Raw genomic sequence first — 12755 nt, forward strand, 5'->3', positions numbered from 1 at the left:
CATAGAAATGGAACTCTTCGTAAAAGCCCCCCATGAAGTCAAGGTTGAAACACATTAGCAGAATATGAGGAGCTTGGGTTACTGCAACTCGTACTATGTAGCTGGGGGCAATTTTTTTCCCTTTTTTAAAATGCCAGTGGCAATAGAGCTTTGGTTTCCACTATCTCCAGCCATAGCAGCTTTCATTAGTTTTAATCAAAGGGTCTTTTGAAATCATGGAAACTTATTTATAATGGGTGCATTTAGAGATAAGCTGAACTGAAAAGACACCTTTGTTGTTATGGGTGATCTAGGACTAGTTCCACCTAGCCAGGATTTTCAGAGTTGTGTGCCATGGCGCTGTCACCTCCTATAGTGCCCTTGAGTGACAGGAAGCGGGAAAACGCACTTCTTCCTTCCCTGATAAATCCATTTTGTGGCCTTCTGGCTTAAACTGGCGCTGCTTCCTCACCTGGAGGGAATAGCTACAGCTTGACATGATATGGAGCATTGAGTTAGGCTACAGCCTTGACACTTCCTGTAGAGTGCCCAGATTAGGGAGAAATTCGACATTTAAAGGCGAACCTTCCTAATTTGCCTTTTCCAGTACAGTGGTACCTCGGGTTACAGACGTTCCAGGTTACAGACGCTTCAGGTTACAGACTCCGCTAACCCAGAAATAGTACCTCGGGTTAAGAACTTTGCTTCAGGATGAGAACAGAAATCGTGCTCCAGCGGCGCACCATCATGCTGGCCACATGACCCGGAAAGCTGTCTGTGGACAAACGCCAGCTGCCTCGGCATAAAAGCGAGATGTGCGCCGCAACCTCGTAGTCATCTTTGACTGGACTTAACCATCCAGGGGTCTTTTACCTTTACCTCACCTACATAGTGCCCTTCAGAAGATGTTGGACTCTATCCAGCTCCCATCAACCCCAGCCAGTGTGGTCAGGGACAGAGGGAGTTGGAGTGCACCGGTCAGAGAAATGCTGTGCTATGACAATATGCTTTCTACAGAGATGCAGACAGAGTTCTAATCCATCCTGTTTGGGGCATCTATACAGTATACAGTGGATGCTTGGGTTGCGAACATGATCCGTGTGGGATGCACATTCGCAACCTGCAGCGTTCGCAACCCGTGTCTGAGCACACGTGGGTTGCGATTCGGCACTTCTGTGTCTGTGCAAAGTGTGATTTAGCTCTTCTGCGCATGCGTAGCCACCAAAACCCAGAAGTAACCTGTTCCAGTACTTTCGGGTTTCGGCGGACCGCAGCCCGAAAAAACGCAACTTGAAGTGGCTTTATCCTGAGGTATGACTGTGTACAGTAGCGGCTCGCTGCGGCTTACTGAGAGAACAGGGCCAATGTGGCAGGGAGGAAGCTGAGGTGCAGAAACACTGACCCCCTCTCCCTGCACCAACCTCCCCAATGCCTCCCCTTTCTCCCTGATAGTAAGCGCCAGCGATCCACTTGCCAGAAAGCCAGCACAGCTTCCCTGCTTGATAACAAGGGTAAAATCCCCCTTTCCAGTATAGGTTTGCCTCCATTGACAGCTCTAGAGATGTGTAGCTCTCTGGCAGGAACCCCATGTTGTTGTCTTGCACCCTCGCTTATGACAGAATGTCTTGTATCGTGAAGTAAAATCTATTTTTGCTGCAGTCATACACAGCACCAACCAACACTGTTTCGGATTGTGCCAATTGCTTAAAACAACAACAACAAACAAACCTTTGTTTTTAGTTCATAACATGTGTATCTGCCTGAAGGTATATTGGTTAACATTTGATCAGCTCTGCAAAGGCCTGTGAAATAATTAACTTCCTAGTTACTGCAAGGCTGGCTGAGAGTAGCTATAGAAACTGACACATACCCCCCAATCTGTCATGAGCCTGAACTGGACTTGCGTCCATTGTCACATGTCCCATTAAATAGTGCAAAATGGTGTCTCTTCTGAAGGACATGTTATTGTGGAAACGAAGGGGATTAGAGTGACTCACCATAAGTGGTTGCCCTCTTTCAATTTCTCAGTTTAGCATAACAATGCTTGTGGACACAGCGATTATGCATCGTGTAGCGTTGCCATATTGCCCAGAGAGCCAAATTTTTGCCGGGATTCTAGGCCTGCCACCTTGTGCCTGTTTGGGGCATTAGCTGCCTGCCCTGGATTCACGTTTTATTTTGTTACAAAATACATTTCTGTTTTCATGGAATTGTTGCATATTTTGAGTATGTGTGTTTATATTTTTTTGAAATCGGTTTTAGAATTGCAAATTCCCCAAATAGACTGCAAATTCTATTGGGCAGTCAAGCAGTTAAGTGGTATATAAATATTCTATTATTATTATTATTATTATTATTATTATTATTATTATTGGTATATAAATGAATTTATGATGTTTTATATATATATAGAGGCAGAGAAAGTGCCTGAGATATAAGGGGACCTTACAGGCAATATTCTGCTCAATTGTTTAGTAAAGGAACAAGGCTGTGTTCTGCGTTCCACTGTTGTAACTAACAAGGAAATTCACTGCTAAGATTGACAGAAGGTCATTGGAACAACTGCACATAAGGAAAGTGACAAGGTTTCTGTACTCCTCTCTCCGGTTACAGCTTTTGTGTGTGTGCTCAAGGTTTCTGCCTTTTGTTTGGTATGTAGGTATGAGTGTATAGAGTTCATCCTCCCTTTCTTCCAAACAAGGGCCTTACGAGTTAAGGTGCCCTGAAGCATATATAAATGATACTTTTTTCCTTTGTAAGGGAATGGCGCAGGGTATGGTGTGAGGTAATGGCCCAGGGTATGGTGTGAAGGCACGTTAGACCACCACTTTGCTGAAGCTAAGTGGGCCGGGTCAGTGTGATTTTTGTCACAGCTCACGTCAGAGGGCAGAGTTTAAATGTGCATGTCAAGATCACAAAAGAGGAGCGTAAAGTTTAAGTTGTGCTTAGTTTGGGAAGTGCTTCTTATTTTAAATTCTAAAGTTTGCAAAACAATACTAGCGTGAATCTTGATGCACGCTTCTGTATTTTTAATATCTGAATTTTTGAGAACTCCTCACAGGAAAGGCGCTCTAGCTCTTGTTAGATGTTGTGCCAGCTTATGGGATTTCTTAATTCCATTATATGACTTTGCATGTATTCTTCTCTGTGGACCCAGTAGGGTGCTGAATATTTTCAGCCAGCATGATGTAAATTAAAGCAAATCTTCAAAACAAAAAGGGACTGAGATTCTAAAGATTAAGCCCTTGATCTAGAGCGACCTAGATACTCAAAGGCATAGGTGGAACGCTTGTGTGAGCATTTCAGTACCTGTGGAACGTCAATACTTTAGAAATGGGAAAAGAGAAAAAACCCTGTATGCGTGGAAGCTCTGTGGCATGGAAGGAAATTCTGGCTTCAGGAAGAAACAATCGCAGTCTGAGAGAGAGTTTGCTCGATGAAACTGCTGGCAGGTTGCTGCTGGATGTTAGAAGGGAGAGGAAAATTCCTAGCCTTGGGTACTGGGAGGCAGCAGTGGAGGTGAAGATTCTTGCAGAAAATCCCCTTGTAAGTTCTCAACTGGATAGTTGCCTAGAGGCCCTCTAAATATTGTAGGAATACAGCCCCCATGAACCCTAACCACTGGCTGTGTTGGCTGGAGCTGATGAGAATTGTTGTCCAATGACATATGGAGGGCCACAGGTTCCCCAACTGCTAGAGAGAAACTCCAGACAAAGGAGTCTGCAAGGAACCTCTAGACACCATTACATGGTTCTCAATTCCACAGCGGTGTTCTCTTAAAATAAATAGAAGAAATTGTGTGCAGGGAATTTAGTGATTGGTGTACCTGCAGCAGCACAACTGGGCACCTTCACCTGCCCCAGCTGCAACAAAACATGCTGGATTCACAGCAAACCCTACAAACTTCCAACAATTTGACTTCCCCACCCAGAGGTGCATTCCTCCATTGACTCCCGAGACAGACAGATGCCAGCAAGTAAGCATTGAGTCCAGGGACTGGCCTTAATTACCAAACCAAAAACAATGTTTGCCAAGCCCATGCCCCTTCTGGGCTTGGCTGTGAAAGCCATTTCCAGAAATCTAGCACAACCCAGCAGACGTTTCGTGTTCATTTCCTTGCTAATGGAAAGAAAAAAGATGTTGGCAAACTTGGGGGGGGGGTGTTATGTTGTGTTGTGTTGAAGTTTACCTTTGTTTGCATTTATCCTGCTGCCCCTGTTCATGTGATGAAATTCAGGGTGCTTTTCTGGCACACAGTTCTTCCCTGCTGTTTAAAATTTAGCACGGCATGGCCGATATATGTCGCTCAGCAAGCCACTGTTCCATAACGTAACAGGTACTGCAGTGTAAAAGGAGCATTAGAAATGCTAGCATTATAACTAGGAAAACTTAACCCAATATACCCCCACCTCTGAATGGAGCCATAGTGATCTGGGCTGCAGTTCTAGCCCTGGCTGTTGCCTGCCTGGCTGGATTTTAACAGAATGACAGTGCCACCTCTGCATCTGTAGCTCTGCCAGCTTGGACAGAACATGGGTGGGCAGGGAGATTGCTTTGCTAGTCTAGGGTTGGCATGGTAATGAAACCTGGATCTACCATGGCACCATTGCTCAGGATCAAAATGTCCTCCAGAGCAAATTGGAAGAACATCCTGATCGGACCGGCAGTTTTGCGGGGGTGGGTGGGAGAGAGACTGTGCTTGTTCTTTACATTAAAAGAAAAGGCTTTTGTGCAACAGCAAATGGAGTGAAGCATCGTGCATATTTTGGCCCTAGATGACAAGGAAGCCATCTCACACAGGGGCTTCATGTGGGGGTTTAGACAAGTATACCTGAAGGAGCATCTCCACCCCTATCTGAGGTCCAGCGCCGAGGGCCTTCTGGCACGGAGCGAAGTTACAGGGAACCAGGCAGAGGGCCTCCTCGGTAGTGGCGCCTGCCCTGTGGAATGCCCTCCCATCAGATGGCAAAGAGAAGAACAACTATCTGATGTTTAAAAGACATCTGAAGGCTGCCCTGTTTAGGGAAATTTTTAATGTCAGGTGTTTTAATGTATTTTTAATATTTTGTTGGAATCTGCCCAGAGTGGCTGGGGAAACCCAGCCAGATTGGCGGGGTATGAATGAATGAATGAATAAAAAATCTTGGTCTCATTCAGGCATATTTTCAAGACTGTCTCTTGTCTTCCTGCCTTCTTTAAAACTGCAGGGCATGAAAAAAGCCACAGAAAGTTTAAGAGGCGGAGCAAGATGGGACAGTGGCCCACGGCGAGTATATTGTCTGACGTGGAGGCGTTGAAACGTGGCCTAGCCTCAGCGCAGTCTCCTGCATCCAGTAAAAACAAGACTAGCAGCGTGAGGAGGAAAAGCACGCGCCGAAGAACCAAGCGATTCCTCTCCTACCCTCGATACGTGGAGGTCATGGTGGTGGCAGACAGCCGGATGGTTGCTTACCATGGAGCAAATCTGCAGCACTACATTTTGACCTTAATGTCCATAGTAAGTATTAAAATCCCACTGTGGGGATTTTAAGTATGCCAGATCTGTGCAATTTAATGCTTGCCTGGGGAACAAGCTGTTGCAGTGCTCCTGCTCAGAGTTCCAGACATCTCAGATGGAGACTTGGAGTACTCCCGGACATCTCAGAGGGCACCTTCTTCCCCCTCCCCCCATTGCACTTGCACACAATGAACCCGAGTGTTTTGTTGCTGTGTTGTGGCAGAGATGAGGAACTTCCAACATGGAGTCCAAAGATGTGACTCTTGGCTTTGTACAGCAGGGCAGAGGTTTCTCTGCAAACATACACCTCTCCATTCTCCATCCAGGCAACGAGAGGAGTTATGGGGGTTCAAGGGCACATCCTAGCCAGGCAGAAGATATTGAGGAAGGTTTGGTGCTCAGCAGGGCCCAGGAAGACCTCTAAGATAAGATAAGATAAGATAAGATAAGATAAGGAGACCCGCAGGGCTGCATTTGGCCTTTAGCTCTGAGGTCTCCCAGCCCTTCCTTGCTCTCAGAATCTGTTGCTAACAGAACATAGGATATTAACAGGTCAGGATTTAATCAGCTTTTGGTCAACAGCTGTAGCTTTTTGCACTGCAGGTGTTTGCTTGCTTGTTTTTTTAAAAAAGAGTCAATTATTTGCTTGCTTGTATAGTGTTAACATTAACTTTTCAAAATTTATTCTTTTTTTATGCAGGTAGCTTCTATATATAAAGACCCAAGTATTGGAAATCTAATTAATATTGTTATCGTGAGATTAGAGGTCATACAAAATGAGCAGGTAATTACTCCTTCCCCTGTTTTTCTCTCTCACTCTCTTTCTCGCCTGGACATATTTCTAGGAATGTCTTATTCTTGATCATTTAAATGCTCTAAAACTGAGGAAAAAACATGATATGTCCTTCCCAAAAGCTCACTGAGAGATTTGTATTGCTGAAAGTTGGGTGTATGGGGCAGGCAGTATGAGGCAAGCTTGTCTCAGCTTCAGAGGCCCACAGATTTGTGTACATGGACCAGCAGTGGCTTTCTAGAGTTCCAGACAGGAGTCTGTACTAGATGTTCTACCACTGAGCAATTGCCCTTCCCTAACGATGTAATCCACACTTGTGTGATTGGGATAATTCTAGGAGATTTATTAACGCTTTGCCACTGCTGCAATACCAGTCAGAATCAGGGGGCCTTGCCCCCACTATTTGCAATGGCAGAAACATTCCCACTTATCTATTACCAGCAGCCTTGTGTACAATGTAGCTCAGAATTCTGAGAAGCCAAAAATTCAGGGCAGTTTTGAAATCGGTGGTTGAAATTAGTGTGGTTTTGAAAGATTGACTCTTGATTTTCAAAATTGTGCATCCAAGCATAGATGGAAACTTGCTCCTTGGTCACAGGAGCCATTGTGCGCAATTTGGTTAAGATCAGTGTGAGGTTTTGAAAGGTTCAGTTCAGCCATCTTGATTCAAAATGGCGCCCAACTGAATCCAAATATCTCCTCGCCGTCTGCAGGAGAGTGACAAAGAACCATCCGTGCCTTGTATGCTGGAAGGTGCTCTTCAAACAGCAGCACCACATGGAAGATCCTCAACACTCCTCATGAGCTTGGAGCCAGGGAGTTCCCTCCCCAACACAGCTCCTCTCCCTCTGTAGATCAGGCTAAATGCCCCTGTATTCCAGCATCCTGTTCTCAGCGGCCAATAGGGATAATGAAATAGGGATAACAAATACTTTAAAGAAATATATATGTCAAAGATAGATGTTGCAAAACAACATATATGCATGAGGGGTACCATTTCCTCAATTAACCACCCACCTGGAAGCACCCCCAATCGGTGCAAACCAATGCTTCCCAACTAAACAAGCTATTACAGTGTTTTCCCATTTCCTAGCAAAACAGTTCCATACAACCTAGACAGAGCTTCGTATTCCTGCTGAGGATTTCAGAAGGAACGTTTCCCCCCCCCCCTTTCTCACTGCACTTGCCATGTTTTTTTGTTGTTATATTACTGAGCGAATGGGAATATCATGGGGAGAAGAGGGCTTTTTATTTAAATTTTACAGTACCCATCAGTCTCACAACAGTGTTAATGTGTTTTTGGAGGACGGGAGAGTGGGGGAAAAACAACAACAGTGCTACCTTATTGAAAGTCATTAGGAATTTGAAAGTAATCCACTAGTAGGATGCTGGTGCTGAATGCTTTTGAGCAGAGAGAGATGGTTTGCTGTTTTTCTGATGACTACGTTCAGTGTTCTTTCCTGCGGCCATCCATCTCTGAGACATGTTATCAGGTAGAAAGGTGGCTCATAAAGGTAAAATAAAATGGTCAATAAATAAAAGGCACCGCAGATGGAGGGATGGGAACTGGGGAGGATAGAGAGTCCTAATCCTTCGACATGTTTGCTTTATACCTAGGATGGCCCTTCCATATCTTACAATGCTCAGACGACACTAAAAAACTTCTGTCAGTGGCAGCAGACCCAGAACCACCCTAACGAAGACCATCCAGAAAAGCATGACACAGCTGTATTGGTGACAAGGTATGTCATGGGCAGATTATTTATTTTTTGGCCTCACTGTAATTGCCACTAGAATGCAATGTTACAAATCACAATTGAATGACAGTGCATGTTATAGTCAAGGATAATTGAAATGTTGAGGCATAATGGGGAAAGGTATTATATCGCTGTCTAATTTTTTGGCGGTGATGAGAACAGGAGCTCTAAGGGCTACGGATAGGGGCACCAGGAATTCATTTCAATTTGCAATTAAAGGCGGATCTACTGAATTTCCCCCTTTTGGAAACGATAATGCAAACAAAGCACAGAATGTGCAGCGCAGTTCTCCAGCCAAATAACATACTGCATACGTGAATGGTAGTGGGTGCATAAAAATGCGTATATTAGTGAAATCAAAACACAAATGTTTTGTGTGCGAATATTTGCGTGCAAATATTACAAAGTTGCACTAGACTTTTGTTGAATTTTCGTGAGGGCTTTAAAAATATATATATTTAAAAACTGGTGTGGAAATGTGGAAAACTAAATAAAAGGCAAGAAAGTGAGAGGAACTGAAATTAGCCCATCCCTACCATGGGATCAATATTTTTTATTTTTTATTTTATTTTTGGAGTGAGAGTATACAATCCTATTACTCAGCCATATGGTCATTGGCTGAACCCAAAGTGAGGCTTTCTGGGGTTTTGGTGCTAAGTTTGCAATGTCTGGGAGTTTCTTATTAAGCCACACCAGTTAGCAATAAAGGCGATGCTTTCTCCTTTTCAGAAAAGGAGAGGTCTTGTGGGAGGGATTTCAAGCTGGGGTGGAAGTGGCTTTATGAATACATAAGCATTTGCACTACAGCTGTGGCTGGAGGCCGTGATCTGACATGTACACATCTTCTTTTCATTGTTGCTCTCACAGCCTCCCTGTTGCATACCATGTTTAAGATGTTTAGGGTTCTAAAACACAGTTCGTCAGCTGGGGGGTGGGGCAGGTGGGGACAAGCAGATGGACCAGAATTGAAAAAAGAAATAAAATCTACTTGCACAAGTAGTCATGTATTTCAAGTGGGGACCTAATTGAGCCTTGGCTGTAGATTCAAAGTGGGGAAAATTGTAGTAAGTGTTTGACTTTGTAAAAATATTCTAATAAAGCACCACAGCCTATCCAGTGTTTCCCAAACGTGGGTCTCTAGCTGTTTTCAGACTACAATTCCCATCATCCCTGACCACTGGTCTTTCTAGCTAGGGATGATGGGAGTTGTAGTCCAAAAAAACCAGCTGGAGACCAAGTTTGGGAAACACTGGCCTGTACTAGTGACATAAGATGGTAAAAACATCAGCTGTTTTTAGTAGGCACTTATTTCTAGTCCTGCCTGCTCCAACCAATGCCATCTAGAGGTTTTGGCCTACAACTTGCATCATTGGCTATGCTGACTGGGAGCAGTGATGGGAATTGTATAGCAAAACATCTGGAGGGCACCAAGTTGGGGAAGACTGCTCTTACTCAATATTATGAGCCACCTCTGGGTTAGAGGATACTAGCAGCTGCCTCCATGACTTCAAATCTGGCTAGATGCCAAGTGGATGGGGAGCATTGCCTGCTACCTTCAGAACATTTCACAGTTTGAATTTTACTCCAGAGCGCATAAAAAAAAAGTGAATAGAAAGACCTATTTGGCTTCTTCTTCATTTCTGCTATTAGTTTAAAATAGCTACCGGTTATGAGCAATGCACAGCACTCAGTCAAGGCAGGGCCTTGGAGTTTTGCATTGAAATTTTCATTAAAGTGAGCGCTCATGTCTCTTATTTATAATGCCGCAAAATATTTTAATGTGAGATTATCAGGCCTTAATGATAGTCCTTTGAAAAATCAAATTGGATTTTTATTCCTGCTTTTTTAATCTACTATTATCCCCGTCTTGAACATTTGGAATTGGGCAGGCTACATATTGAAATTAATGCCAAGCAAGAAACCCAAAGCCATATAATTAAATGGTGTTATGTTTATTATTGTGTGTTCTGAATGCTAACTTGCATGGAAATTAAAAGCATCAAGTCTGTTTTGCTTTCAGACAGGATATTTGTAGAGCTCACGACAAATGTGATACTTTAGGTAAGCCTAATCTCCTTTTTCTTTTACTCTTTAAGGTGTCAATGTTAACATGTTTTTGACAGAATGTTGTCTGCGCCTTTATTTAGAGAGCAAACTCTCTCTCTCTCTCGTTCTGCTTTTGATTTTCCAGGTCTGGCTGAATTGGGTACAGTCTGTGATCCATACCGGAGCTGCTCAATTAGTGAAGACAGTGGACTAAGTACTGCTTTTACGATTGCACATGAACTTGGCCATGTGTATGTTCTATAAAAACATAGATATATTTAAAAAATAACAGCATTGAGAGAGATATGTAAACCATATAGCTTACATGGGGATGCAAGTGATTGTTCTGGTTTACGAATATTCTTTTGGAACCTGAACGTCTGATGGGGCTTCTGTGGCTTCTGATTGGCTGCAGGAGCTTCCTGCAGCCAATCAGAAGCCACGATTTGGTTTTTGAAAATTTTGTAAGTCGGACGGACTTTTGGAATGGATTCTGTTCGACTTCCAAGGTACAACTGTAAATGCCAATATTGGCTTGGATCCAAACTTTCCCCTTGTAAACTGAAGAGTTATAGAACAGAGCCTTCCCCTCCCCTCTGCATCCCCCTGACTTCTCCAAAAATCTGATTAAGGGAGCTGGGGGACCCTTGATAATGTGTGATATGGCACTGGGGACTGTAAATAGACGGGAGAGTTGATTTGATTATTTAATTTTTATACCACTTAATTTATTAAAAACATCTGTAAGTGGAGTACAGGAAACTGAAGCAAAACCAGACAACTTCAACGGAATATTACAAAAATACAGTTACATATAATAATGTTAGAGTAATACAGAGTTACTAATATATATAAATCAATATTAATTCACTTCCCTTCTGACACACCCTCCCTCTCAGCCACCAGGGTCGAAACAAACTCTCCACTCAACCTCCCACATGGCAGAAATCAATCCGCTGCTCCCTTATGTGAATGAAGGAGCGACCTAGGGTCCAAGACAATGTTTTCTCAATGTTTGAAATTGTGGTATGAGCATTAAATACTGTAGTGGGAAATATTTTGAAAAGTTAGAAAATGAATACTAAAATTTTTGGTGTTGGGTGACTGTAGACTATCATTTACTACACTATTGATGCTGCTAGGCTTATTAGCAGAGCATGTTGCCACATGTAAAGTTGGTGACACTGTCCAGCCATAAGGTGGGACAATTATTGCTAAATTTTTGCTTTTCTGGATTTCTGATTGGGTAATACAATAAACAACAGTTTCCCCTTGTGGTTGTTTTGGTAAAGCATGCAAAATGTCTTTCCTTCTCCACCGCCCCAGATCATTAGTTATGTGTCCTGACAGTACTTCATCAAGAATTATATATATATTAAAAATTCATTTGCATAGCTTGCTTTACTACTTAAAAACCTATGGAGTGTCTACGCACTCTGTTAGGCATATAGTCACCCTTTGATTTCCAAAGCAGAAAGTCCAAAACATCTGAAATACTATTGCTTGTTTGCCAATGGAGAACTGGGAATTGTTTTTTTGGAGATGAGGCAGGAGACCCCTCACATGTGCCGTAATTTCTGAACACAGTCCTAGGACAAACCCCTGTTTATGTAGGAATTCTGTAAGCCTTTGCTCCGGAATTCTACCCAGAGCGCTCTGAATGAAATGCTTTTACTAGATGACCCCTTTCAATTCTAACATTCTATGATTCTAAGTAGGGACATGGGTGGTGCTATGGGTTAAACCACAGAGCCTAGGACTTGCCGATCAGAAGGTCAGAAGTTCGAATCCTCGCGATGGGGTGAGCTCCCGTTGCTCAGTCCCTGCTCCTGCCAACCTAGCAGTTCGAAAGCACGTCAAAGTGCAAGTAGATAAATAGGTACCACTTCGGTGGGAAGGTAAACTGCATTTCCGTGTGCTGCTCTGGTTCGCCAGAAGCGGCTTAGTCATGCTGGCCACATGACCCGGAAGCTGTCTGCGGACAAACGCCGGCTCCCTCGGCCAATAAAGCGAGATGAGCGCCGCAACCCCAGAGTCAGTTACGACTGAACCTAATGGTCAGGGCTCCCTTTACCTTTACCTTATGACTCTAAGTAGGGGAGTTGACGAGGTGCTTGGCTCCCTTCCACTGAAATCCCTTATGTTCACAGGTGTTTTTAACTTTGCCTCCTTTTCAAAATTCACGCTAAACACATTGGCCACTGTATGCTGTCTCTTGTAGATTTAACATGCCTCACGACGACAACAATAAGTGCAAAGAAGACGGAGGGAAAAACCAGCAGCACGTGATGGCTCCCACCCTGAACTACAACACCAACCCTTGGATGTGGTCAAAATGTAGCCGGAAATATATCACAGAATTTCTAGAGTAAAGCCTTAATGACTACTTCATAGATTCCTGAGTTTGTGTGAAATTGCCTGGATATGAATGTGTGCTGAGTAGAGGGGGCGGAGCAGCAGGGGGGAGGTTTGGAATGCAAATATACATTACATCCACACTGTGGATTCGTTTGCTCATATTACGCTTTGGTGAATCAAAAGGTCCCGGCGCTTGGTCCATTCATACCTCATTCTCGCAACTTTTCCTTGGCAAAAATGAAAGAATACAAGAGGAGGGCTGTGCTGGATCAAGCCCAAGGCCCAACTAATCTAGCATCCTGTTCTCACCATAGCCTGAAAGATG

At 43.6% G+C, this 12755-nt stretch overlaps 1 protein-coding gene across 8 annotated transcripts in view; it reads left to right on the plus strand.

Annotated features, from left to right (window-relative positions):
* ADAMTS9 (ADAM metallopeptidase with thrombospondin type 1 motif 9) overlaps nucleotides 1–12755 on the plus strand; it is a 139195-nt gene that overhangs the window by 26626 nt on the left and 99814 nt on the right. For all 8 annotated transcript variants that reach the window (XR_008329108.1, XM_053378299.1, XM_053378300.1 and 5 more), the window contains 6 exons: nucleotides 5187–5476; nucleotides 6177–6260; nucleotides 7887–8011; nucleotides 10047–10087; nucleotides 10218–10323; nucleotides 12294–12440. Coding sequence is in view for 7 of the 8 variants with exons in the window: in XM_053378299.1 (XP_053234274.1) it covers nucleotides 5187–5476; nucleotides 6177–6260; nucleotides 7887–8011; nucleotides 10047–10087; nucleotides 10218–10323; nucleotides 12294–12440 (793 nt within the window). In the remaining variant the exon portion in view is untranslated. The remainder of the gene's footprint in view (nucleotides 1–5186; nucleotides 5477–6176; nucleotides 6261–7886; nucleotides 8012–10046; nucleotides 10088–10217; nucleotides 10324–12293; nucleotides 12441–12755) is intronic.

This window comes from Podarcis raffonei, chromosome 2 (genome assembly GCF_027172205.1).
Source record: "Podarcis raffonei isolate rPodRaf1 chromosome 2, rPodRaf1.pri, whole genome shotgun sequence".
Classification (NCBI taxonomy): domain Eukaryota; kingdom Metazoa; phylum Chordata; class Lepidosauria; order Squamata; family Lacertidae; genus Podarcis; species Podarcis raffonei.